Genomic DNA, 26,554 nt, shown 5'->3' on the forward strand with positions numbered 1-26,554 from the left:
TTACTTGCATTTAGTTCATTTTACGTTTTTTCTCTTCTTGTTTTATTTATTTATTTTCTTGTTTTTTTTTTTTGTAGCTGTTATTAAATTGCATATACATAAATATTACTAATTCATGTCTAATGTTATATTTGTTGTTGCTGTTGCTGCTTTTATTGGTTCATTAGGGCTAATCTGCTAAGGTCAAATCGCGAACTTAAGAACTAAATGAATACTTAACGCAGACGGCATAAGCCCAACAGGAAAATAATAGGAAAAATAAAAATAAAATAAAGCAAGTTACGATATTTTTAAATAGTGTAAATGCAACGCAATAAATTAGTTGAGAGCTAAATCTGTTAAAAAAAAAAAAATAATAAAATTATATTTGCAATTAATTATGCATATATAGTTAATGATTTTTTTTTCATGAATTGTTCAAGGCTCAGCTGGATTAAATTCGTTGAAACAACGCTAGACGTGAATGGGAAGTAGCAGGTGATTTTCTCAATAGGAATTGCCAAAGTAAATATATATATTAGTTGATATATTGTTGAGAAAAATAAAGGATCCAAACCTAATCAACGAAGTGACTAAATTACAATGTTTGCTTAAGACTAATTAGAATTATAACAATTAAAACTGATTTATACAAGGCGAGCATGCATTTTACATATATGCACATATATGGACGCCTGCCGCCACTGAAGTAGGGTACGTCCGAGGCTGTGCCTGGCCAGAAACAAATGATAAATCCTAGACATGGATTTTGATTCCGTCGCTGCCACTTAAACAATTATTAAGTCTTCTGCTGTGTAAAATTGCTATAAAAACTATGCCGGCGTCTGTCGCTTCAGTTGCTGCTGCTTGACAATGACTCGGCTACGCTGGCGCTGGCATCCAGCGGCTGGCGCGGCAGCGGCGTTGTGGACACGGCCAGCATTTGTTTGTGCTGCTGCTGCTGCTGCTCTACAACGGCCACAATGGGCGTCGGATTGATGAGCGGCGGCGGCAGCTCCTCGAACGTCATGCAGCTACGCTGCGTCTCCTCGACAATGGGCGGCGTGTCAATCGAATCGATGGTGCTGGTGGGGTTTGTGGAGCCGCTGCTGCTAGTATTGCCGCCGCCGCTGCTGCTGCTGCTGTTGCTGTTGCGCACGGTGGTATAGCTCTCGGAGACGGCCACCAAAGCGACGGTGGTATTACGATTGTGCTGCAATAGATCGTTGATCTGCGAGATGCGCGACGAACTGCCAATGGGCGCATTCAGGCTAATAAAATCAACCGGACCACTGCCGCTGCCAAGCCGTGCCAGGCCCGTGGCGCAGCTGCTGGCCGTTATGGATATGCTGCTGCTGCTGCTGGTATTCAGGGATGCGGCGGTTGTTTCTAACGCATTCGTGTGCTGATATTGCGTAGCATTCGAGGCGGTGGTGGTGGCATTGCCAAACGGCGGCACAGACGGCACCGCACACGAGCTGTACGCACCGGCTGACACAATGCCGCCGGATGAAGTGGTCGTCTGTTGATAGGCGGTATAGGGATTTAGCTGCAAAGACAAGCCAAGCACATAAATTTAATAAAGTCTAATCATTCTCTATAGCTGGGGAGCCGATGTCTGATGTCTCCTGAAGGGAGTTCATCGCATTCGAGTCAACAAGTTGTACTAAGGGTCTACAAGTCCACTGTATATCCATTTCGATGAATGCAAGCCAATTTTAAGAGTAAAAAGAATATGCCTTATGCAATTCGAGGCATGCATATGAATCTTGACAAGCTGCAAACGTGGCTACCTGTAGGATTTGGTTAAACTGAGCTTCATCAAAGGCAGCTTGCATATACTAAGTCCTAGGGGTACTAGGTTTGTGAAAGTCGGAAATCGCCTGTACCCAATCGTAGCCCTAAAGGTAACCTTCAGTTAGTCCAAGTCCAGTTCTTTTTCCAAGCTGAGCATTGTTTTCCATTTCTACAGCGCAAGTACAACAAAAGCGCATCAGTTAAGAGCTATTTTTAGAGAAAGTTTCTTTAGCCTAGCGTTAAATTCGAGAAAGATGCTAATAGTAAGCAAGCATTTACAAAGGAAGAGGTCATCCCTGCAGGTATTCTGTTGTGCTTTCTCAGACATTCGTCTTTGAATTAAGTCAAAGCCACATTTCTTCAAAGAGCAAAGATAAGTTTTTTTTTTTAAAGATTTTTAAATCTGTGGCACCTCGATTCCGGTCTACACTCACCTGGGAGCTACCATAGCTGAGAGTCTGATGATAGGTGGGCGTTAGTAGCTCGCCGTACGAGGGCGTGGCATTGCTACCGCTGGCAAAGAGGCCCGAATCGAGGCTGTCCAGCTGCGGATAGCTGGCGGCATAGCTGGACTGCTGCGCCGTGCCACTGTTCGAGCCGGGGGAAGCAGACGACTGTGGAGTCTGTTGCTGCTGGTAGTAGCTGACGCTCGGTTCGGGCGTGTACGCTGGCGAGGCATAGCCGGAGCTGTAATTGGATTGCGGCTGCATGAAGAAACAGTGTGAGGCGGCGGCGGCGACGGCGGCAGCGGCAACAGCAGCGACGCCTGGGCTGCTGCTGACAGAGGCACTGCTGCCATAGACCAAACTGTTGCCGCTATTCGCCGTCGGCGGTCCCTGGCTCTGGCGCTGCTCCATGTCCAGCCGCATGACGGTGTGTATGTAATGGGTGCGCACGCGCGTCGGATTGAACTCGACGCGGCCGACAGTGTTGCCGCAGGCCTCGCGCGTACAGCCGCAGGGGAACATGGCGCGATCTACTTGGCACTTGATGCCCGCCTGGCTGCAGGCGCACGTCTCCGGGTCGCAGAACTCGCGACACGAACAGCCGCACACCTCACGGGAGTTGCGTATGTCCCGGCAGTCGATCTTCTCGCTGGCATCGATCTTACGCACACCGGCGGCTTTCAGCAGGGCACGCCGCTGCTTGGGTGTTACCGGCTGCAGGAAGCCATTGGAGCCATCGTCGGCATCGGAGCCGCTGCCCTCGCTCAGGTAATCCTCTTCAGATTCCTCGCTGTCATCGCTGCTGGAGCCACGCACTTGCAGCTGTTGCTGCTCCTGATTTTGGTTGCGATGCGCTCGCCTCAGTTCCGCCGCATGCTCGGCCAGCGTCATGGTCTTGAAGGCAATATGCCTGGCGCCCATGCCCAGCGTACAGCCGCCAGCGGTAGGCACACAGCTGAAGCCCTGCTGCCTGGGAAAGTAATAGACCTTAACGCTGTCAAAGTTAATGCAACGCTTCGAGCGTTTCTGTGTGCTGGAACAGCAACTGATACCGCTGCTTATGTCGGGCCCCAGAGCCAACTCCATGGCATCATCATCCAGGCGCCGCTTCAGATTCGAGCGCAGCGGCTTCGGCACACTCGTGTTTGTTGCTGTTGTTCCTATTGTGTTGTGTCTATCGTTTTCACTGCCCAATCCTGAATCGGAGCCACCGTCACTACGCAGCTCCTCCTCTTTGGTCTTGGTGGGCGGCTTCACTGCAGCTGCCGCTGAATTTCTGCAGCTTGGAGCGGGCACAATGAGGCTTCTACTGCTGCCAGTGGCCTCCAATGCGGGCGTGTCCAGTTTGAGCCACAGCAAATCGCCGCTAGACTCGGCCGCCTCCTCCTCCTCCTCGTTGTCCTCCTCGCGTAGCAGCGGCTGCGTAAAGTCGTCTATCGCCAGTGGATCCTCGGATACGTTGTCCGAGGCCAGCGATGAATTGAGCTCATTGTCGCTAAGCACAATTATCTCATTGTTAGGAAAATTCTCTAGCTCCAAAAACTGTTCGTCCAGGTCATCGTCATCCTCATCCGCCAGCGTCACCGGCTCGTGCGCAAAGTCCGCCAGCTCATCGTCTAGCTGCAGCTGCAGCGGCAGCACAATTTTCGTCTTGGCCGCATGCACCTTGGATGCATCGATAATCGAGGTTTTTATTTGACGCTCAATGTCATCATCATCCAGCTGCTGGTCCGATGCCTGCTCCAGCGACTGCAGCTGCTGCTCCAGCACCAGCTCCTTCGGCGGGTCCGACCTTGCGCCGCCGCCGCTGGCGCTGACGCCTTCAATGTCGCCGTTTACACTACTCGTGTTGCCAAACATTGTCCCATTGCTGGCATTTTTCTGTATGTACGTGAATATCTTTTTGATCGGACGGAACATGCTTTTCATGGCCGCCCGCAGAGGCTCACCCAGCTGGAGCTCAGTTCTTCAGCCTCCTAGTCAAAAGCGGCTGCAGCGTCTGTTCCATCTGCACAGAAAAAAAAACAAAGTTATTAAATTCTTAAAAACATGCAGAGAAGAAAACCAAAGACCAGCAGCTTCTTCTGTTTCACTAAATTAATTATCGTAAGTTTTTTTTTTTACAAATATTTAGATACATTTTTAAGAGTTCTATGCACAATATTGTTTTTTAAAATAATGATTATAAGCTAAGAAATTTGTTGCAAACGCGATTATTCAATTTAGAGCTCTATTCCTGTTTCTATCTAAACTAATCTCAGGTTTTGCGTAGATGAGAGAACAAACAAATATATCACAGAATATATTAAATTAAGAATATATTGATTAAACTTTGTATAGAAAATACAACTGCAGAGATTGAAATATTCAAAAACTCAGGAGTCATATTACAAATAGGACAAATTCAATTTCAAATATGTAAATATATGTGGGAATGGAATATTCAGTGTCCCGTAAACTGCATACGAAAATAATTTTCCGGAAAATTCAAGAGTTCTGAAATTCGTTTTCTTTTTTATATAAAAAAAAAACCATCAATAGATTTAACGACTGATCAGTCAGTCCGTGGCAACAGTTCTCATCCACGTGAAATGAGAATCCCAGTCTTAATAATTGTTTTATAATCGTGGTCGGATCTCGTTGAGTTTCCTTTTGTTCGACTCTGTATGTCGTAGGTGGAATTTGGTGCGGGAAAATTCCGGTGCAGGTGCGTGTGTATGCGAAGGGCACGCCTAGGCCGCCACGTGCAAGCGTAGCCAGGATTTGTGTGCAGATTAAAAAATGCAATTTTACCTAATGTACGCAAGCCTCCGCATCTGTGTGTATGCAACAGCTTGTGGCAAATGTAATTAAATTGAAATCGAAGGCGAGGAAAAAAACCGAGCAACAGTAATAACAATTTAAGCTTAAGCAAAATCAATAAATTGCGCACCTTTTATCCGATTAATCAGCGCAGTGCGCTTTGATTACGCTTTTCCGGGACACTTAAAGCAAATTTGCAAACTCCTTTTACGAATTTGCGTTGCAGCTGTGAAAACTGCGACGGAACGGAGCGACTGCAGCGTGTGTGTGTGTGTGCGCGAGTGTTCGTGTGTTTGTGTGTACGAGCAAAGGAGGCGCAGCGCATAGATCACAAATGTTAATGGTTGTGTGTGTGTGTGTGTGTGTGTGCTGAGGGGTTCGCAACAGGATGCGGTTAATGTCTGTTAAGTGCAAAATTCACTTTTATTTAGTCTGCACGGTAATTGGCCTAAATATTAGCCGTAAAGCTTTAATTATTTAATCAAATCCTGCGTTTTAAGAATCTCGATTGACGTTTTCACTTCTCCTCGCGCAATGTTATTACCATTTACTGCCATTCACAAAATACTCAATATAATAATGTGACCAAATAAGCCAAAATACCGAAAATACCAATTTAAGCACAAAACTTGCGAGCAATGACGTAGTTGGTCAAAGATGACATAAAACCAAATAGCACTAATTGATTGGACGCCACGTAAAGTCAGAGGATGGTCGGTTAGATTAAAGAAGGCAAAGATAGAATACATATATCACATGATATCCATAGAAAACGTTATTTTATGCTAGTATGTAAGGTTAAGATCAAGGAGTATTGGTGACTACATGTAAAAAAATGATTCTTGTAGAGTTGATTTTTGAGGTATATAATCGTTGGTATATAATGCATTTATTGTGAGTACATTTTCAGCTTAATTCGTAACGCAACACTAAACGATTCTCCGCCGATAGTCGACCCTGATTCAATTAATCGCCGATTATCTAGTGATTTTAAATGTGGATGATCGGTGTACATTACACTTGTTGCAGATGTGATGCAAAACTAAAGCTCGTGAAAAACTATAAATGCAAAAAGAGCAGCAAAAGTCGCAAACACCACAAAGTTTAAATCTTCTGCATCTTGATTATTATGGCGACCCTTTCACCCGAGATCGCTTAAAGCGATTATAATATTGTAATTGTAAATCATAAAACAATAAAATTCTAAAAAATATTACATTTTTTAATAAATATATTCTCTGTGAAAAAGCTATTTCACATAGAAATATAAACCTTCAGTCGGCTTAAATACTCTAACATAAATACTCTCGTTCCACGCACTGTAAAGGTCTGAGGTAAATAAAATGATATATAAGTATACTTTAACAAAAATTGGGTGTATCATGTTCTTTTAGTTTTTAAATTAGAATATATAAATGGCATAACGGAATAGAAGAATATATGTATACATATTTATTTCAAATGTCCAGTACCTAGCTCTTCTAGTTGCTGTGATCGAAAAGTTAACGAAGAAGAACATACATATATGATTTATAATTAAGTCATGAAATTTGTAGTGGACCTATATAATAAAATAAAATTACCCTAACATGCCAGAATCGTTAGATAAACTTGCTAGTTCAATGTTATTTGTTATTTTTGCTTTCTCTTTACAGCCTTACATAAAAATAAAGCTCAAGTCTTTGGAGTTCGTTGACATTCTCTTAAAAATAATTGTTTTAGAAGTCTTCCAGTAATTGGCTTATTGCGTATAGCGCCTAGTGTACCCTGTTTCGTCGAGCGGGAGAGACGAAGGTCTCGGGCCCAACCGAAGATATTTCCGCTATAACAGTTAGCAACGGATTCTTTGTATTATATATGAAAGTACCTCTTCAGAAAACAAAAGTTTTCGCTTGACTAGAGGTAGCACTGATTCGATATCTGTATTTAGCAATAATCGATTCGTATACATCGGAATTTACGGCATTGAAACATCGAGTAAGCATCGGCCAACATCGCTGCAACAAACACCGATTATCCGATGTTTTCTTACATCACTAAAAAAATTGTAAGTGGATTCAAGTTCAGCAATTATCAAGGCAATATTTGCAAAAAAACAGAGTGGTAAAAGCAATAATATTTGTGGACTGCATTCAAAAACCAAGCAGCAACTGAAATACTGCAAGTCACATCTGAGCATTCATGCAACGCCTCAAAATTAACAAAAACAAGACCTGAAATTGCTGAGAGTCGTGGGGACAGAGTCAGTCGCTGTCTATCTCTGTCTGCGTGCGTTTGTTTCCAAGTTCCCGTGGCTGTGCTACGTTCAAAAACGCAAATAAGAAATCGTAAATCACAGACAAATACAAACAAAGAGTGAGTGGCAGCAGCAAAGTGTGCAAAAAATTACAGCTACAATTAAAGTGCGTAACAATAAGAGAGAACAGACAAGTGCATGCAAAGGGCGCTGTTGTTTTTCCATTAATTAAGAAAGTTGTGTAAAATTTTTCATGTCCACCATTACAATCGTCATCGATAGCTGGTGCTGAGCGGAGAAAAAGAGAGCGCGAGCAGCAATCAATTCGCCCCACAAAACACACACAGAAATACTGCTGCTCAGCGAGAATGAGTAAGCGAGCGCGATAGCTGGCCCTGAAATTGGGTGCGTTGCATGCGAAAGCGTGTGTCAAAGCAAGATAGCATGAGTTGTGTTGGTGCTTAACTGCAGCGCACAGTGGCACGAATAGCGCAATAAATGTGCGCACTTGTTTTGCATGATAACCGAAGGGCAATATAGCTGTGAATAATACAATTACAGGTGCGCGACAGTCAAAGGCCCAGACTGGTAATCAGTAATCGGCAAAGCCTTGTTACTCTTAGCCAGTTTACCTTATTCATTGTTCTTTCGCTTTTTGCGTCTTTAAATATGGAGCTCTTTCTGCGATTGTGTATGTGTGTGTGTGTATGTGTTTGCGGATTTATCTACAATCGTCGCTTATCGGTATGCCAGCTTCAACGCCCCTGCTTCATGACGCCTGCCTCGAAAGCCTCAACCATGCCAAGAGAAAATGTCTGAAGCCTGCTTAATGTAAACAAAATCGCTATTTTTTGTTTTCTTTGTTTATGTATCCGCCTTTTTATGCGCTCTTATTAAAGCTGATGCTGTGGAAATTCGACAAAAATCTGTCGACAGTTTGAGACAAACTAGTGCCGAGAGCATTTTGTAATTTGTTGCTCTAAACAAATAATTACGCATAGATGTTTTGTGTTACACTTGTTGACTTTTGCTTAGACTAGGCTTGTTTTTGAAATAGGTGCGTTCTAGGAGTTTGGAGTTGGCAATAATCAGAGGAATATTTGAAAATAGTTGTGGATAACAGCATAAATGCGTTTTTCTCGATACACGAACTGCCTAAAGCCGATCTCAAAATAATAATGATTGTGCTGTTTTTGTGTAAATGTCTCTGGTTTTATTGTGTGCGATAGTATGGCTCTCTCCCACCCTTTGCTATTGGTTCTCTCTTTGCATTGTGTGTGTGTGTGTGTTTGTGTTTGTGTTTGTGTGTGTGTCAGTTGTTCGGTTTTCTGTGTGAATGACGCATCGTCAGCTGTTCGAGTGTTGCCTACGGTAATTTCCTGACTAGTCGCTGTACCGTTGTTTTATATTTTATTGAATTTTCCTCGAAGGGGTCGCGCGCTGCCATTGTTTTCCGCTCATTTGCGGATGTTAATGTATTGGCTTTATTTTGTGTGTGGTACGATCGAAACTAAATCTTAAAGTGTATAATATTCCATGTTATTCAAATGTTTTTGAACAGCATTTGGACTCCAGCTGTTGGGAATTTCCGCTAGTATTTGCTAAAACATTTATCAATATTGTTTATTTAATTTACAATGTTTGCTCTTTGAAGTCATGTGATCTTTTGATTAATTTAAATCTAAAGCGATTTTGCAGCTGTGTGAGACAAAAACGACTCGAATAATGTGCCTGTAATACAATTGTGATAAAATGCAGCGAAGTTATAACAAAGTGAAATTTTTTTACTTTGTGCCAACCGACAGAGAGAGAGAGAGAGAGCAAAAAATAACGACACTCACGTTCATGCAGTTGACATAAGTTTGTGTGTGTAAGTCGTGCTTGACAACTTATTTCTTCTCTCTGTGCATGTGTGTGTGCGTGTGTGTGTGTGTGTTTGTGCACTTTGCTCCAAAGCGCCAAAACCTCAAATGGCGTACAATAGAAAACGCAAAATGTTAATGCAGCAGTTTTTTCTACAGCGATTTCTGTCGACGTCGTTGATGTCGCCTGCATAGTTGTAAAGTTGCTTTGGCACGTTAATTTAATAATGCAACAATAACGATATGCGGTGCGTTTTACTTTCTCTGCACTGCTTCCTGCCAGCTTGCTAGAGGCTCGCGCCTGTCAACTGTATAATTAATTTTGAATTGATTTTCATAGCGCTATGTTGTCGCCTAGTCCACCCGTCACAACCCGCAACCCTCTGGTACATATACGCTAACTCGTCCAGCGCGTTCTCATCACAGCTTGATCCGTTTTTCAAGCTCTCTTCCAAAGCTGTTGCTGTTGCTGTTGTCTGGCAACAGATTTCTCTGTTCAGTTTATCATCGTGCTGTTAATTAAGTGTACAGACGCTGACGCGCAAAATGTGAATGTTAACGTATACTACGTGGGAGTTTACATACATACATATGTATGTAAATGTTTGTCGAAATGTAACGAATTGATTTAACGTAAAACGCAGCATTCCTGAGCCGCAGCACTCTTGATGAGGTGCTTGGCATTTAATGAACTCTATAATCGTGTTGTGAAGGTTTCTCTGATGTTGCTCTCGTTATCACAGTGTGCGGCATATCCCTACCCTCCGTTCAGTTGGCAACGCAGAGTAACGGAATCTATGCTCTACTGAGAGTGAAAATCTGGTGCTCGGTTACTTTAGCAAAACATTTGACAATATGCTCATTACTCATTATTATATATAAATGCCATATTTTATGAGCTCATGGTCCATTAGTTTACGAGAAGCGAGCAAATTTTTTACTATATATACATATATATAATGTGAGTAAGGCAGATAAGATAGACCTTCCACTGATAAGAACTTACATTTGTTTGAGTTTGTGTTTTGTTTCACAAAAACTAAAATTTAACCAGATAAACAAAGCGGTAAAACCCTTCATTTGCTTGCTTTAAAAAAAAAACAGATATTCATACGAGAAAAACAATAATTGCGCCTAAACATTTTTAAGGTTTCCTTGCCTTTTTGTTGCGCGTGTTTGAAGTATTTTTAGTAGTTCCCCTAGTTGCTAGTGGATTGTGTTGTTGTTGTTGTTGTGATAATCACAATTTGCAAATGACTAGGTGTGAGTGTGTGTGTGTGTGTTTGACGCTGACACGCAAGCATTTCTTTACCACACATTCTTGACCTTGAACCTTGATTCGAGCAATTAGCGTAGATTTCAACTATTCATTACGTTATATCTACACATGTTCATTAATTTAGATACATAGATGTATTCCAGCATTTTATGTGCGATAAGATTCCGACCTTCTTCTGGTCTTGATGAGGGAAAACTGGTTTTAAACTTAAATAAAATATACGCACACTTGTGTATATCTATGTGCACTGGTATTAGTGAGCTTTTGCATGAAAAGCTCCCTGCCTAAAGGCTTTTTTGCCTGCACTGATTGTAGCTGAAGCAGACCTCCTCGTCTGTGTGCCGTGTACGTGAGCCTATGGAGAAAGAAACGCTTATGCTAAATTTTTAAAAATTCCATTTGCAAAAAAAAAGAGCTCGTTGGTGTCATGTTTGCATATCTGTACATTAATCAGTTAATGTGGCGTTTTTTTTTTTTTATATTTTTATTTTTGAAGCGTTGGCTTAAAATTCATGTCCTCTGATATAGTCGTATGTCGGCAAATTTTAATGGGGCGTTTCTGCTTGATACTCTCTCAGATGCTCTCACACTCTCTGTAACCGCAACGATAATACGCTATATATACGATATGAGAAGTTATGCGTGTACGACATGTTTAATTAATTTCCATTATCGCTGATGCAAATAAAGGCGCCGCGCGGCCAATGGGCCAATGACGCGTGGAAAGCCGTATTTATCAGCAAGCGCAGAATTCTTACAAATCATTGCATTATACATTCTTCTCTTCTTAGATTATACACAGACACAGGCGCTGACAGAGCTAGAGAGGCAGCGAGATTGAGAAAAGAGAATCGCTTTTGACCGTCCGCAACTCATCAACAAATCTCACATCAAACGTTTTTGTAAGGTAGAACAACAGCAGCAGCAGCAGCAGCAAAAACAACAGCAACAACAACAAAACCAATAAAAACAACAAAAACAACAACAACACAAAAAATGGCAACAACACCACGCAGCGGGGGGTCCGGCTCCGGAGCCGCACAACGTCCCAATGGAACCTCGCAGAATAAAAGCTGCCAATTCAAATTGGTGCTACTCGGCGAATCGGCAGTGGGCAAATCGTCATTGGTGCTGCGCTTTGTCAAGGGCCAGTTCCATGAATATCAAGAGAGCACGATAGGTGCGGCTTTTCTCACACAAACCATATGCATAGAGGATACTGTGGTGAAGTTTGAGATCTGGGATACAGCCGGCCAGGAGCGGTAAGTGCAAGATGAATGCATTCCATAAATTTCATGTTAATGTTAACATTCATGTTGCGACAAATGTCACCAATTATGTTAATGTTAATTGGAATGATGTTAATCCCAAGGGTAATGTGACTTCCATAATTCATGTTATTGTTACTTTTTCAGGTATCACAGCTTAGCTCCTATGTATTATAGAGGTGCGCAGGCCGCCATCGTTGTCTATGACATACAGAATCAGGACAGTTTTCAGCGTGCAAAAACCTGGGTCAAGGAACTGCATAAACAAGTGAGTAAACAATCAATTCAGTCCAGAACTGGGTAGCTTGTTCTCATAAATCTAATTGAAATTGTTTTGTTTATTAATGTTATTTATTTGATGAACTGAAGCATTGCGTCGAGCATTGAACTCATTCAGAATTTCCGGCATTTTTAACGCCTCATTACATTTGTTAAAGGCATGTCCAGTCGAAGGTTTTTCTAAGCCTAAAGTCCATAATGTTAATAATTAATTAAAATATATAATATTTACATATTTTTCTATAACTATTTATATTGTAGGCCTCACCGAACATTGTCATTGCGTTGGCTGGCAATAAGGCGGATTTGTCGAACATTCGCGTTGTGGAGTTCGATGAGGCGAAGCAATATGCAGAGGAGAATGGCTTGTTGTTCATGGAAACCTCTGCGAAGACGGGCATGAATGTCAATGATATTTTCTTGGCAATTGGTAAGTGATGAACTTTGATTATAGTCTACAATCAATATCAATGTTGATTGAATGCCATTTTGTATTGCAGCCAAGAAACTACCGAAGAACGACAACAATCAAGGATCTGTTATAAAGCCAAATGGAAACGAACCAACTCAAACGACGAACAACTGCTGCAAGTGATGTCCCTTTGTAGGTGTGTGTGTGTGTGTGCGCCCTTCAGCGAAATTGATTGGATCGTATATAATTTCCTTTTAAATTGGTTGCTTTTTGTCATTGCAGAAAATAAAATTTCCAACGAGAGATTTGAAAAGTTTATGCTGATAATTATAAATAAAAAATTATTTAAAATTTAAAAACCTAAAGCCGGCTGCTCATAGGGGCAAACAATTTAATTTTCATAATTGATGATAATGATGATGATGATGATGATGATTATGATGATGAAAGAAAAAAAAAACCATAAAGATAATATTAATTATAAATTAAATTAAATGGAAACAAAAACAACAAAACGTAAAAGCAAAAAGTTAGTTTAAATAAATACACATAGCCCCGTTAACACCAACCGCAAATGTATCAGAAACAAAAACAAAAACGGAAAACAAAAATACAAAAAAGCGCTCTTATAATATTTCTATCTCTGGTCCCATAGTTCATAACCGCCATTTTAGAGAGCTCCTTCAACTTTCATCTCAACCGAATGCGAAGACGCATTTTAAATAAATTAAAAGTAAACATTAACGAAGCGAATTAATTAATTCAAGAGTACACGTCGTATTGTAGAAACGTTTCAAATTGAATTGTATAAAACAAAAGCGAGAAACATGCTAAGAAAGTAAATAAAGTTTACACATTTCATGTAAGTTTGAGGAATCATGTATGGGTATCCGAAACCAGAGAAATTCCAGTTGCAGTCGTTTTCAGCAGCGTTCCAATAAAACTTAAATACAATAAAAAAAAAAAAAACAAAAAACAAAAAAATAAAATACAAAATGGAAAAATATGAAAACAAAACCGAAGATCAGTTCAATTTTGGTTCAGTTCGGTTCAGATCAGTAGTTGAAGATTTGCTCGTCCTCGATCTGTGGCAATGTGTGTGCCTATCCGGCTGTCTCGGCTGCGATGGGCACGTGTGATAGTTGCAATTTATATAAATTATATATATATATATATATACACATGAAAAATGAAAATCCAAAAAAAAAAAAAAAAAAAACGATTGAAAATAAGAAAAGGAAAAAGAAAGAAAAAAAAACAAAAAATGAAAGAAATTATTCATAGTTATAAATTTTTGGTTCCATATTTACGTTTAGCTGCTTTTTGTTTGTTTGTTAATTTTCACATTCTAGCAACAATCAAAGATTTAATGCTATCCCTAACTTTAAAACTAATTATCGTAAACACATAAGCTTACATCTTAAATAGTATGCAAAACAAAAGCTGTTGTTTAAGCGGATAAAGTGAAGTTGTCAACGTGAGAGAAATCATTAATTAAATCTTGCAAAATACTTTACCATAAGTTCACATTTGTTTACTTTTGTCCACAAATCGTATTTGAACTTATTTTTTTTTTTATCTACTTACCATAAAACTCAACCAGCGATCAACCAAGCAACAGCAACAAAACAACAAATAAATGAAAAAGAAAACAAAAAAAAAAAACAAAAAGAAGAATGAATGAATCAGCGTGTGTAGAAGAACCGACGCGCCTAAACAGCTGTGTGTATTTTTCCAATTTATAATTTTTATGTTGTATGTATGTATTTAAATAAAACATTTATAATAAAAATCGTATATATATACATATATATATAAAAGTCGAAACAACATTCTATGGAATCAAGTTTCTAATTTCGATAAAGCTCTTCGGTTTTATATATATTTAGAAATTTTAACCCTTTGGTTATATGTATTAAGAGTTCGTTCGAAGAGCGCATGTTTTCCACTTGAAACAATATTTCTTTTTCTAAAACAATATTTCGATTCTGAGAAACTAAAACTCTTTTCTTGCTCTATAAAAAAGAAAACTGTGCCCGCTCAAAGCAAAAGTCTAAAATTGACCTAAAATAGTTCGTTGTATTTAAACTGACTTTGTTAATCGGCATTTTAACTTAGTTTAAATAGAACAGCTTTATTTATTTTTTTTTTTAATTTTAGAAATCTTAAGAACACACTCATTTGGAGCGCGATTAGGCATTCGCACTGTGGAGAGCCGGGAAACGTACTGATTCAGGATTTGTCATCCGGCAATTTGATTGTGATATTTTTAGGAAACAAAGAGCTTTAATGAGGATGCGCTTTCCTAGCTAAGGCAGTGCGCAAGCTGCGTTCAGTTGCTATTGGTTGGTCCGCAAATGAGCTCCACGAATGCCAAGGGCAAAGTACAATGGCGCCGTAATAGGGGCGATACGGCAGCTAGGCGTAGAGAGACCATGCCCTGGCTAATAAAGCGATACAAGCTGGTCATCTTGGGCGCTGCGACGGTGGGCAAGTCATCCCTGGTCTCCCACTTTACCCACGGCAGCTATCTGAGTGTTAAGGAGAACACGCTCGTTGCCGCCTTTTCCAGCATATATCTGAACAAGTGCCTGAAATTTGACACCTGGGAAGTGGCCGGCGAGGAACGGTTGGTAGTACACATCTTTAAAGTCAACTGATTGAGATTATTTATATAATTGATTTACGGCCAGCTGGCATCGTTTGGCGCATTTGTATTATAGGGGCGCCCAGGCGGCGCTTGTGGTCTACGATGTGCAGGATCGGGCTAGTTATGTCTGCGCCAAGGACTGGATCGACGAGGTACGCATAAAGGTTTGTACATGCACAAGTCAGAGCAAAAAACCCCTTTGAATATCAATATCGATGTGTGCCTTAGCTAGCCCCGGATCTGGTTATTGCCATAGCCGCCAATAAGGTGGATTTGTGGGATGATTTGTGCGTGAATTCTGATGAAATGAAATCGTTGGCTCAAAATAATGACTATATATTCATGGAAACGTCGGCCAGAACGGGTCAAAATGTACATGAAATTTTCGCCGCAATCGGTGAGAATATTGGCAATTTTTCAAGTTACAAAATTTACAAAGTTTTCGACTTTTAGCTGAAAAACTGCAAGCAAGAAAAAATCCTGATACATTAAAAGTAAGTTCAGATGAATTTTGCGGCTGTCGAATACTATAAACCGGAATTCCAATTATTATTAATCTTAACCTTCAACTGGATTAGTTGAAAATAAACAAATTTCGATAGATACGATGAATTAATTAATTAATCAATTAATTTAGTTTTTCTATTATATATATATATACAGTTCTTTGATTCCAAGTCCTTGATCTAACATTTGGTTAACCTGCCTATTTTTTCATATCGTTCTTGAGAATTTTGGAATTTTGATTGGTTTGATGCATTGATTTGATAAAAACTTATATATTCAAGATGCAAAATATACTTGTACTTACTTAGTCGAACTCGAAGTGTTTAATCCTGACCCCTATATATGTCATTCTCCTCGTCAAACCTTACTCAATTGTGTCGATAATGAATCACGCAGAGTTTGCGTTGAACCATAACCATGGGCGTAGTCAGGATTTCGTAAATTGTTGGAGTTCTACATGGCCCCCAGAACTGAGTAAGGGCCTCTCTGAAATTCATACCTCAGCTAATTTGGTTTTACTTTTCATTGTGGGGGAAGCTGTTCGATCTGCTCCCCCTCAACCCACGCCCATGGACTTCTGTGAGATTCATACCTCAGCCATATATATATATATATATGTGTGGGGCTGCTAGAATGGTTTTTTCTGCAACGATATTTAGTTGAGTCCATAAGCGCAGCAAGTACAGACATGCAACGTATATCAACCTTCCGAGCGAAAGCCAAGTTTCAGGTCATGATGCTGGGCAATGCGGCCGTGGGAAAATCTTCCCTACTCCAGCGCTTTATAACAGATAGCCAGCCGACAATATCGGAGCCGGTGGCAACCGTTGGCGCGGAATTCAAGGTGAAGAGAGTTTGCCTAGTTAATGGCGTCGTCAGGCTGAAAATCTGGGATACTTCCGGTCAGGAACGGTAAGCTTTTCAGACTTAAATAAATATGATAACTAATTAAAAGACAGATTTAAGAACCTGCTACGCACGTATTATGATCATTGTAATGGAGCTGTCATTGTATACGATATTCAGAATCGCGAGAGCTATGACCAGGCTCAGGAATGGGTGACAGAGCTCAGAGAAAGAGTATGTCCAGAAATAGCGAATTGTGATTGGATTTTTATAGAAATCTTACTAATATATTGCGATAATTCACCGCACTTGTTAAGATATCGCGAGAGCTGGTGATTGTTTTAGCTGGCAATAAATCGGATATGGACACAAGACGCGCGGTCACAAAGTTCGAGGCCGAAGAATATGCTACGCACCATAATTTGATATTCCTGGAAACATCTTCCGTGAACGGCATGAATGTCAACAACTGTTTCACAGAAATGGGTAGGTTATCAAATGTTTATTCAACATTTATATTACGAATTTAATAATGTATATGCACAGCTAAGGCGCTATATGCACAGCATATTCAGGGTCAACAAAAAGAAAAAAGCTCAAATTTAATGGAAATCGAACATGAAGAAATCCAATCCAGTTTTTTCAATTGCTTTAAATCGCATAGCAATGCTTGAAAGTCAAGTGAAACGGAAACAGTCGCGAAATAAGTCGTTTTGCATTTCAATCGAAATTCGAATTTTGGGGTTCCCCCACAGTGTCAAATTACAACATGTTAAGTTGGCTGCGCCTGAGCCAGAAAAACTTACAAATGGAGCATATGGTTTTTATTAACTCATTCTATTTTTTATTTGGAAATTATAACGCGAAATAATTAGTACACACTAAATGTAGTTTTGGTTACATTCTTTTTTTGTTACTCTTGCTTTTAATTGTATAATAAAGTATTGTATATATGTATATATATATATATATAGTTTTTTTTTGCTACTTGATTTCTGTTTATAAGAATAATATTTGTTGTATTGTATAATTGTTCATATTCTTGTATGCAGAGTCAAAGTTTTTGAGTAGGTTTTTGAAAAAAACACCAAATTATAGCGAGAGTTATACACTAACTTACTACAAGGCAACTAAATGGCTTCAATTTGAGTGGCATTCGGCTATTATAAAATAGAGATATAGAACAGAAAAATAATAGTTAGCCTAACTAGAGACGATAAATCAAAATGGCAGAAATTGTTATAAGGGCAGTTTAGAGTTTAGAGTTTAGAGACGATTTGATACAGAACACATAAGGCTTTAGAGATACTACATAACACTTGCATAACAAAGGTTGGCTCAACAAAACAATATACATATTAGTTAGAATGTTTTTAATCAAGGAGTTTGTGTTTGTTTTTGTCATATGCATTGAATGTTTATCATTAATCCACAATAAATATCACTTATGTATGTAAGAGAAGTATGTGGTATTTTGCTAGATTTCGAACCTAAACTACAATTTTGTTCAAGAGTTAATTATTTGTTTTTGTTTCGATTTATTGATAAACCACATTGATACAATCATTTCATTGAATGATTTTCATTTTTAATCTAAACTTGTTCTTGTCTCCTTTTTTTGTTAGTTGTTTTTTTAAAAAATTTACAAAATTATGTTCCATTTCGTTTCCTCCGTGCAGCCATCCCCCATCTGTATATATTTTAAAATTGATTAAGGAGGTTTTTTTTTTCTCGCAAATATAAACTCCCTTAACACTTAGCTTAGTTCTAAATTTTTTGGGGTTGGTTTCTTGTTATCAGTTTTACTTGAAATTTCATCCACAATTATTTAATTGTAATTCACAATAATAATATACGAATATTAGGTTACACAATTTGTTCTCTTCATATTTGTTGTTTGTTATTTATTCTTTTTGTATTTTTGATTCATGTGTCGATTCATAAAATAATCGGCTCATCACCGTGCAAATCACAAGAGCCAATATTTTCGCCTTGGTACGTTGAGAAATCGTTTATTACGGCTTTTGGTTCCGCTCCGAATTGAATATCCTGCAGGCAGCCTTTAAATGGCTCAAAGAAGCGGCCTTGCGTCCGCATGCTCACCGAGTCCTGATTGGGAAAACCACCTGTAGATCACATAAAAAACAAGTTAAGTTTGTGTTCAAACAAACCGGGCGATGCGCAGCGCTGCCAACTCTGTGCGAGTATTGAGCTCAGCTGTGCGTCAACAGAGCTCTGTTAGTTATTCAATACAATTTTTAACAGCATACTGTCCATTAACATAATTATTAAAGCACAGCTTGGCAGATGAACTGAGTACAACAGCGATGTTTTTTCTTATCGATACATGTGCTTAACGATAACACATTGTTTTGAGCCATTGCACATCCCTATTAAGTCAGGCTTAGTAATTGTTTAAAGCGCTCTCTACGCGGTGGTGTATTGTGATTGTGTGTGTTTGGTAATTTACCACAACATGTTCTTGGTAGTGACATGAACTCATCATTTGTAAGCGTTTGCAGTGTCAAGTTATTGCAATGTGCACAATTCTATCGCACATAGTGTAAACCAGCACTCGCGTTCTCCCCCATGCAGTTACGAAAGTTCGCAGCTATCCTGCTCTAGCATACAGTCTTATTGTATCTGCCTTTCTATTGCACATCTGCACTGTCGTCACCGCAGGCCGGCGTTACAGTTCCATACGAGTAATCAACTAAGCTGAGGTTTCTTAAAGCGCGCGTTGCGAGTCAAGTGAGGGAATTCAAAGACAGACGAAAACGTAAAACTAGCAGCAACATGTACTAATTACTGAGACGGTAAGTCTGCACACGCTTAATTAAATTGATGACTCACACACATGCGATAAATGCATTTGTAGTTAAAGCATTGTAAAATATGTTAGCCCTGTGACGTCACAGCGTCGGTTGTCTTCGCTTGGCGCCAATCTAAAGCTGATGTACGCACAGTGTGTCCACACTTACCTAAATAGAAAATATCCTCGTAGCTAATCGTTGGCTCCTTGCTACCACGACGCTGAAACGATGTCGTTGGGGTTGTTGTCATTCGTCGGCTGAGCTCGGGCAGTCGCTCTGTGAATATCACCGCGCCATCCAGCTGCAGCTCGAGGCGTGTGCGATCCAGGAGCACACTAATGCCGTGCCAGGCGCCATCGGCTACGAAGCCGCTGGCGGGTGCCTGAACGGTGTCATTGTTGCTGCCCAGCAGATTGTTGGCCAGCTTCAGGTGCCCATTCTCCAGTCCCAGGCCCAGAAATTTCACCGGATTGTGCTCGCTCCAGAGCAGTAGGCCGTCCGGTTCGATGGTGGAGAAGTTCAGTGAGATTTGTATGGTTTCGCGCGGACGCGCATAGAGCGAAGGGCCGCGGCGCTTGTCTTTCATGGGAATGCGAGGGGGCGGCAAGATCAGGTAGCTGTTGCCGCGGAAGCTTGGTGTTGTTGGCTTGCTCAGCGCTGCAACAGAGACGGGGAGGAAGCGGGGCAAGTTAAGTAAAATGCATTAAACATATTGCATGTACAAGCTTTGCTGGTGTGCGTGTACGCTTGTGTGTGTGTGATGCAAGTGCATAATTAAATTACAGCATCGGCAACAGCGTGCGGCAATGCAATCAACTTCATTATTAAGCGTAGACTGATGATCATAAATATAAACCAGTAGAGGGTATTTTGGTTTTGGCACAAAGTTTGAAACACCATAAAGAAGTCCTTCAAAATCCACTTAAGGTAGCTAGGCTGGAAATTTTAATTAAATCTTGAGAATCTAATTTACTATAACTCCATTCATATGTGACCCATATCTAGACTTCTTGACTGCTACCAAAAAATCACTTTACCAACATTTTTGTCCAAGTAGCTAGCTCCGACGCTCGACTAGAGCATAGACGCATGACAAGAACAGTCTAAGATTAGAATTTCGATAGGTCCAAAAACAAGTAAATACTCTCCTTATATTTTTCGTTTGCGTACATTTGTAAACACTTTTAAAATTTTGTTCTCTGATTTTTGCCGTTAACTTGGTATTTTTCTTAACGAAATGCGAAAAATTAAATGTGTTGGAAATTACGAAAGGAGTGCATTTGCCAACACTGATTTCCCAAGTCTACAATAGAACAGTTCGAATAGAATATTTTTGCCAAAGCTTACTTAATGCAGCTTTTGGTCAACGATGAATACCTCATATATTTTGTGCGCTGCACAGGGTATTTCAACTGTCAGCAGTGCTCTCTTCTTGTTATTATCCCCATCAAAGATCCGCCAGCTCATTATGCCATTTGCTGTTGGAACGACTGCGAGTCCCTGATCTCGTTTGGGGCTTCTTTGGTTGCATCTCTCTAATCTGTCGACAACATCTTGTTTCTCTGTGCTCGTACCACGTTTTCGGTTTGTATTCTTATTTGAGTCTGCGTTTTGTTTTCTTTCGTTTGGCTGCCTCCACTCAACTTGATTGCACTTGTTGTTTCGTGTTTTCACCAGCTTGTTTATGGCTTATTGTTATTAGTGGCATGTTAATTCGCTTTGCTAATAAGTGAAAGGCTGCCAGCCGGCTGATCGTATGCCCCAACTGTCAATTGTATAATACTGGCCTGGTCTCAAATCTAACAAAAACATAAAACGCTTTCAGATCAAAAACTCCTGGACTGAACATAGGACTCAAAGTTGAGCTTGAAACTGATCTCGTTTTAATTTGTGAATGCTTTATTTAATATTGGGAAATGTTTGAGTAAATTCCACCCTTCTTTTTTCAAACTCTTTGGTGGAAATGTTTTTTACGTTTATAATAAACAAATTAAAGAATATAATTTAGGCACTTTGTGTATCGTAAATATTTAAAATGCTGTTATCTAGATATCTAAAATAGATCGTTGAAAATATTTGAAAAATATTCAAAATATTTTCCCCTCTTTCCAGTTTCTGTGGAAATGCAGCAAGCTGTAAAATTTCTAATATTTCTATTCTATTATTTTAGCACATTCAACTCATGCAAATTACGCATATATATATGTATATATATATTTGTATAGTAGCTTAATTTTGGCGGTTTTTTGTTTGGTTTTTGCACTTTTTTTTTTTGCCAGTTCAACTTTCAGAGCTCGATGTGCACCGAACCGTAAGATTCGTTGAGCCATTAACAAATGGCTTTGTTTCCCGCTCGTGTAGATCTCTAATTATATTAAAATATTGTTGTGTTGGATTGTTTTATTTATTTATTTTTTTTTTTTTTTGTCATTTGCTTTTGTCATTCGAGATGAAAACTTGTTTGGACGTTCAGTCGAGAACAGCAGATAAAATAAAATAAAATCAGTTTTCTGACGCTTTAAGATCTTTACTCGGCTACTGTATTTCTGCTATATATAAAAAAAAAACAAAAACAAAACAAACGCAACTTTTACTTCGCTGACACATTGAACTTCAACTTGGCTCCGGAGATTTATGGAACTCGTTTTGCAGATTTTCAAGTGAAATGATTTGTGCCTTTCATTGTTGCCCAGCTACTGTTGTTGCTTTTAATATATATTGTTTTATTTGTATGGCTGTCACGGACATTAAGCACTAACTAAACATCTGGCGCTTGACTAATTTCAATGACGAATTGCCCTCGAAGCCCCCCCCACCAGAAGCCACTAGCTGGCAATTAACAGATACCGCTTTCGCAGCGCATCCAAAACTTTCAATTTGCAGGCCATTGAACTCAAGCGCAGATTCTACTCACCAATTTCACAGTAGAAGCCGCCCCAGCCATTGGGACAGGAGCAGCGACCACTGCGCAAGCAGCGTCCATTGTTCTTGCACGGAATCAGTTTGCAGGTCTCCGAGTATTCGCAGCGATCGCCCTTTGCATAATCCGGACAGATGCAGTGCGGCTGCAGTTTCTCATCCAGCCAGCAATGGCCGCCCGATTCACACGAATCCCCACCGCAGGCGGTGCCGTCGCAGTCGCGAATGTTACGTGATTCTGGGCAAATGAATTGACAAAAAAAAAAAAAAATATTAAATTATTATATCTCAGTATTAAAGACAAACTAAAGGCTGCGGCTAGATTGGGCCACTTTATAGTATAGATCAGTCGATATTAGGGCTCTTGCAAAATCTTTTCTCAAACGATTCTCAGCGATTCCTTGAATATGCCTTCAAATCGTAGGCCACATGTCTATAAGAGTATTTCGACTTTACCCTGTCTTAAGTTAATGTCTTGCCCTAGTCATGTCCTACTTAAAATAAACTTCGTCTTTAATTCTCAACTTGCATAACTTTGTCAAGGCTACGCGTTTTTTCGTGCATAAAGTTTAATTTATTTTGAATTGATTAAAAATATTCATGGCACATCAAATATTTGCTGTCATATTTGGTGCGTTTGTTGCTTACCCACAATATTCGTTTCGTTGAGGACAATGCGAGTGCCGCTCACGACGAGGCCACGGACACAGCCACGGAATGGTATAGGGAAGCCGGAGATGGCATTGTGCGGCAGCTTGGAGACATCTTTGAGGCCGCCAATGAAGAGCAGGGAATCGGGCTCGACAAGCACCTCGGCGGAGGGCGCCAGGGCTGATGAGGCGCTGCCCTCCACCCATAATGTTAGCCAGCGTCCGCGTTGCGCCATTTTGATCTTGTGCCACTCGCCAATGGCCAGCATGCGAACACTTCGGACGACGGTCACATGATTGCTGGGTCCCGAGATGCGGAACTCGACGACACCGCCCTGCAGCGACAGCGAGACGAATCCGATCTTCTTGTCCTGATTGTTGTTTAGCGTGCCGAAGTAGAGAAGCAGTCCACGCTCGGAGAGCGGACGCAGCTGGAATTCAATGAAGAAGAACTGGACACGATGATGCTCCTCGAAGGTCTTGGAGCCCATCAGCGGCACTGGCGAGAAGCTGCGCTGTTTCTCCACCTCGTTGAGCAGCTTCATCACAAAGTGTGTGCTGGGCGTCGAGATGGGCTTGGGCGGCATCAGCTTCTTGGTAAAATTGCGATAGCTGACCATTTGGGAGCGCTTGGCGCCCAGCTTATCGCCGCCATCATAGAGGTAAGGCCAACGCACGGCCAGATACGAGCGCCGACCAGTCAGCGAGACGTCGCTCAGTGAACGTATTTCTACAGCAATAAATCAACAAGATTGGTCAAACATCCACATATACATATACGACAAGTTATGCCCACCTTCCTCACAGTTCTTGCCCGTGCGTCCCACAGGACAGTCGCATTCGTAGCCGTTGACAAGTGGCACGCAAGTCGCCTCCTCGTAGCATTTGTTGTTGAAGGAGTCGCAGGGATTTGTGGCCTGCGCACAGAGCGGACCATACCAGCCCTCCTGGCAGATGCAGCTGTGTGTGGAAGAAGTTTAATGGTCGCACGATTCAATGATTAGGCTGTCATTTGCTCAACTTTTTAAAAGGATTCTTGGACAATGGCAAATCTTAATACTTACGTAAAGGTGGCGCCATGCTGGAGACAGGCACCGTCGTGCTGGCAGGCGTGCCTGTGGCATTCGCGAGTGCCGCATTGTCCAACACCTCGACCGCGAACGCCGCGTGTCTCCTGCAGCGGCACGGTCACTTGGCCGGCCTTCAGCTGCACATCGTAGATGCAGCCTTGGAAGCCCGAGTGCAGCGGCAGATCGTGCGGCAGCGTGTTAAAGTTGGCAATCTCGTGCCCGCCCAAATAGAGAATGGGCAGCACGTCCATGCGGCTGACACTTCCGGGTGAACGGCCCGTGATGTTGAACTTGCCATCGACTGAGAGCCAGGCCTGGCGACCGATGCGACCCACCTTGATCTCGTAGGGCACACGGGGCGCATCCAATCGGAAATCGATGGGCTTCTGTGTGAAAATGCGACGTGGTCCGGCACCCAGATTCCAGGTGAGCATTATGTAGCCCTGTATAAAGCTGACGGCCAGATGATCGCTCTTCTCATCATGATATCCGGACTGGCCCAGAAATGCGAGCAGCGAAATTTGTGACATGGTCTGCGGCAGTATCTTAAAGCTCAGCTCCAGAGAGTACTCCAGCGGCACGGGCACCGTGTACGCCACAAACGAGGAGAGGCCATTAACGCTGCCCGAGAAGGAGGGCAGTGCCACCTCGAGATCTGCACAGACGATGCAAGCACTTAGTAGGAGCAACAGAAATGAAAGCGAATATAATAAATCACTTACTGTGCTCACAATAGTGGCCGTGCTTGCCCAGCGGACACAGGCAAAGGTATCCGCTGCCCGGAAATTGCACACAGGTGCCGCCATATTGACAGGGATTGTCCTCGCAGACGGATATCTCGCAGGTGGGCCCCATATAGCCGGTGGGGCATTTGCATTTCCATTTCTCAGCCTTGTCACCGTTCGCGTCCAGCTCGTTCGATTCGATCTTGATGCACGCAGCGCCATTGCGACATGGACTCGACAGGCAGGCCAGCGAGCCGCATTCCGTAATGCCAAAGCCATCCAGCGCATCGCTAGCATGTGCGAAAGGGAACAGCGAGAGGAAGTTCGGTCAAAAGGCTGCTTAACGTCATCTCTAATTTCATGAGCCTGCTAATTCGCATGCCAATTGCTCGAAGCCAATTCGACCCCGCACCAAATAGCCCGCTCCCATCAGCATTTGCACCATGTTCACCCAACCAGCTTCCGCATTGCCCACCCATCTCCATCTGCCTTCTGTCTTGTTGCCCCTACGAGCAGCTGTTTGTGACAAATGGCTTTCGCAGTTCTTTTTCCTATTTAATACTCGAAGCTTCTCTTTTCAATCGTTTCCAAAGTGCTTAAATTCTTTTAATACGCAATGTCTCTTTATTTTTGAGATTGTGCCTGCCTTCTGTTTGCCGGCTTAAGTTGTCAAAGGGTTAAGTCAGCGATTGGTTATCGATAATATAATGCAAATTAATCTCGATAATCTCGATTTATCATTGCTAATTGAAATTAAGGACCAGAACTCGAATTAGACTTTTATTCAATTTCGATTTGTTGCGAAATATTCCTGACACTTTGTCTATTATATTTATTTTATATTTTGTTTTTCATAATTCTTCTTTTTGGCTGAAGATGTCGGGATCAGGAATACTAAAGGTTTATTCAATGAGTTTTGCATGTTTTTCTTCTGACTTTGTTCAAGTCTTCAAAGGAATTTAATAATTGCACTTCTGAAGCATTTTTTGCTATGCTAGTCTTAAAAATATTTAATTATTTACGCTCATGATTGATGTTTTCTTCTTTGCCGTAAGATTTTCTGTTCATTTCAACGTCGGAATTTCATAAACTTATTTATTCGCATGTGCCATGTTTTTTTTTACCATTTTGTGCCCAGGTTGGACGGGCTTACAGCTACCATTTAAGCCTAGAGGCGTTTTTACTGCATTTTCGCAGAGCTTTTATTCTGCTCCACCTGCAACTTTGTGGCATTTCACGCTGTGCCCCGGGTCAGATGCGTATGTGGCATAAAGATTTAAGAGGCGGCTGTGTCATAACTTCTCTGGCTGTTCATTAGGGTACAGTCAGGCAGACCTGGCAATGGGCACAGTAGCTCCCGGCTATAACTGCTGGCTGTAGAAAGACTTACCCGAATATTTCGCGCGACTGTCCATTGATGCGGAGAGTGTGTAGGCAGCCGGTGAAGCCCGTGCCGCTTTGGGCAGGCGGCAGTTCGATAATGAGGCCAATTGGCGCCTGGGGTGCGCCGCCCAAATGCAGCCAAGTGTTCAGTATGACCTCGGGCGTGTGCAGGCGCGGCGGCAACAGTTTCAGCCATGTCGGCTGATCCCCGGACATGGCCAACGTGTCGTTGACGAGCAGCGAGGCATTGCAGTGCGTGTAATTGCGGCTGAAGTCCAATCTGAAAGCATACAAGCGATTGGGAGGATGAGCAACGATAAAAGTGCCCCCAGGCCTCGTCCTTTTGGCCAGAATGTCCTGTTCGGCTAGTGCACATATAAAATATTTAATATGCCGCACACTGCGGGCAACTTTTTCGTTGCCTTTTGCTGCGTGGCGTATCCAACAAAAAAAAAAAAAATAAAATAAAATAAAATAAAATAAGCGAAGAGAAGAAAAAGTTATTTCCAGCATGCCAAAGCGTGCAAATATTTATGACGCCCGCACAAAGATGCCTCATAAACCCCCGCATCAGGCAGATTTTTTCCTCTGAACTGACCTTTTTTGCCACCCCAACTTAACCCCAAGTCCC

General features: G+C 41.4%; 5 protein-coding genes across 9 annotated transcripts in view; 3 read left to right on the plus strand and 2 right to left on the minus strand.

The window, feature by feature from the left end:
* Positions 1–30: 30 nt before the first annotated feature.
* Positions 31–5,590, minus strand: Axud1 (AXIN1 up-regulated 1). Its single transcript, XM_002052307.4, has 3 exons — positions 5,155–5,590; positions 2,211–4,230; positions 31–1,528 (listed from the first exon to the last, which is right to left on the minus strand). The coding sequence occupies exons 2-3, from the start codon at positions 4,149–4,151 to the stop codon at positions 833–835; spliced, it is 2,637 nt and encodes an 878-aa protein (XP_002052343.2). The 5' UTR covers positions 4,152–4,230; positions 5,155–5,590; the 3' UTR covers positions 31–832.
* Positions 5,591–7,086: 1,496 nt separating this feature from the next.
* Positions 7,087–12,556, plus strand: LOC6628876 (ras-related protein Rab5). 3 transcript variants are annotated; one of them, XM_015173230.3, is made up of 5 exons: positions 7,087–7,379; positions 11,193–11,663; positions 11,817–11,937; positions 12,210–12,378; positions 12,449–12,556. In XM_015173230.3, the coding sequence occupies exons 2-5, from the start codon at positions 11,398–11,400 to the stop codon at positions 12,541–12,543; spliced, it is 651 nt and encodes a 216-aa protein (XP_015028716.1). In that variant the 5' UTR covers positions 7,087–7,379; positions 11,193–11,397; the 3' UTR covers positions 12,544–12,556. The 3 variants fall into 3 exon arrangements, with proteins under 3 accessions (XP_015028716.1, XP_015028717.1, XP_002052342.1); XM_015173231.3 differs by having other exon boundaries at positions 7,088–7,426; XM_002052306.2 differs by lacking the exon at positions 7,087–7,379 and adding an exon at positions 8,640–8,758.
* Positions 12,557–14,267: 1,711 nt separating this feature from the next.
* On the plus strand, positions 14,268–15,638 carry LOC6628875 (ras-related protein Rab-5A). 2 transcript variants are annotated; one of them, XM_070208765.1, is made up of 4 exons: positions 14,268–14,989; positions 15,054–15,162; positions 15,239–15,407; positions 15,464–15,638. In XM_070208765.1, the coding sequence occupies exons 1-4, from the start codon at positions 14,718–14,720 to the stop codon at positions 15,541–15,543; spliced, it is 630 nt and encodes a 209-aa protein (XP_070064866.1). In that variant the 5' UTR covers positions 14,268–14,717; the 3' UTR covers positions 15,544–15,638. The 2 variants fall into 2 exon arrangements, with proteins under 2 accessions (XP_070064866.1, XP_002052341.2); XM_002052305.4 differs by having other exon boundaries at positions 14,291–14,989; positions 15,054–15,174.
* Positions 15,639–15,761: 123 nt separating this feature from the next.
* Positions 15,762–17,298, plus strand: LOC6628874 (ras-related protein Rab-5A). The gene is made up of 4 exons (XM_002052304.4): positions 15,762–16,429; positions 16,477–16,597; positions 16,681–16,849; positions 16,910–17,298. Exons 1-4 carry the CDS (start codon positions 16,206–16,208, stop codon positions 17,035–17,037), a joined length of 642 nt encoding a protein of 213 aa, XP_002052340.1. The 5' UTR covers positions 15,762–16,205; the 3' UTR covers positions 17,038–17,298.
* A 583-nt stretch (positions 17,299–17,881) lies between these two features.
* Positions 17,882–26,554, minus strand: part of eys (eyes shut) — a 64,402-nt gene continuing 55,729 nt past the window's right edge. For both annotated transcript variants that reach the window (XM_015172931.3, XM_002052303.4), the window contains 8 exons: positions 25,931–26,203; positions 24,538–24,830; positions 23,810–24,470; positions 23,542–23,705; positions 22,744–23,475; positions 22,091–22,333; positions 19,345–19,833; positions 17,882–18,489 (listed from right to left, as the gene is read on the minus strand). In XM_015172931.3, the coding sequence (XP_015028417.1) occupies positions 18,302–18,489; positions 19,345–19,833; positions 22,091–22,333; positions 22,744–23,475; positions 23,542–23,705; positions 23,810–24,470; positions 24,538–24,830; positions 25,931–26,203 (3,043 nt within the window). In that variant the 3' untranslated portion in view covers positions 17,882–18,301. The remainder of the gene's footprint in view (positions 18,490–19,344; positions 19,834–22,090; positions 22,334–22,743; positions 23,476–23,541; positions 23,706–23,809; positions 24,471–24,537; positions 24,831–25,930; positions 26,204–26,554) is intronic.

The sequence above is a fragment of the Drosophila virilis genome, chromosome 4 (genome assembly GCF_030788295.1).
Source record: "Drosophila virilis strain 15010-1051.87 chromosome 4, Dvir_AGI_RSII-ME, whole genome shotgun sequence".
Lineage (NCBI taxonomy): Eukaryota > Metazoa > Arthropoda > Insecta > Diptera > Drosophilidae > Drosophila > Drosophila virilis.

Excerpts from the sequence above, each read along its gene's own strand:
- Axud1 (XM_002052307.4), bottom strand. The coding sequence starts at position 4,151 with ATGAAAAGCATGTTCCGTCCGATCAAAAAGATATTCACGTACATACAG. Across the intron at positions 1,529-2,210 it reads TCAGCTATGGTAGCTCCCAG|CTAAATCCCTATACCGCCTA; the intron begins GTGAGTGTAGAC and ends TTGTCTTTGCAG.
- LOC6628876 (XM_015173230.3), top strand. The coding sequence starts at position 11,398 with ATGGCAACAACACCACGCAGCGGGGGGTCCGGCTCCGGAGCCGCACAA. Across the intron at positions 11,664-11,816 it reads GATACAGCCGGCCAGGAGCG|GTATCACAGCTTAGCTCCTA; the intron begins GTAAGTGCAAGA and ends TTACTTTTTCAG. Across the intron at positions 12,379-12,448 it reads TGATATTTTCTTGGCAATTG|CCAAGAAACTACCGAAGAAC; the intron begins GTAAGTGATGAA and ends TTTGTATTGCAG.
- LOC6628875 (XM_002052305.4), top strand. The coding sequence starts at position 14,718 with ATGAGCTCCACGAATGCCAAGGGCAAAGTACAATGGCGCCGTAATAGG. Across the intron at positions 15,175-15,238 it reads TCGACGAGGTACGCATAAAG|CTAGCCCCGGATCTGGTTAT; the intron begins GTTTGTACATGC and ends TGTGTGCCTTAG. Across the intron at positions 15,408-15,463 it reads TGAAATTTTCGCCGCAATCG|CTGAAAAACTGCAAGCAAGA; the intron begins GTGAGAATATTG and ends TTCGACTTTTAG.
- LOC6628874 (XM_002052304.4), top strand. The coding sequence starts at position 16,206 with ATGCAACGTATATCAACCTTCCGAGCGAAAGCCAAGTTTCAGGTCATG. Across the intron at positions 16,430-16,476 it reads GATACTTCCGGTCAGGAACG|ATTTAAGAACCTGCTACGCA; the intron begins GTAAGCTTTTCA and ends ATTAAAAGACAG. Across the intron at positions 16,598-16,680 it reads TGACAGAGCTCAGAGAAAGA|ATATCGCGAGAGCTGGTGAT; the intron begins GTATGTCCAGAA and ends GCACTTGTTAAG.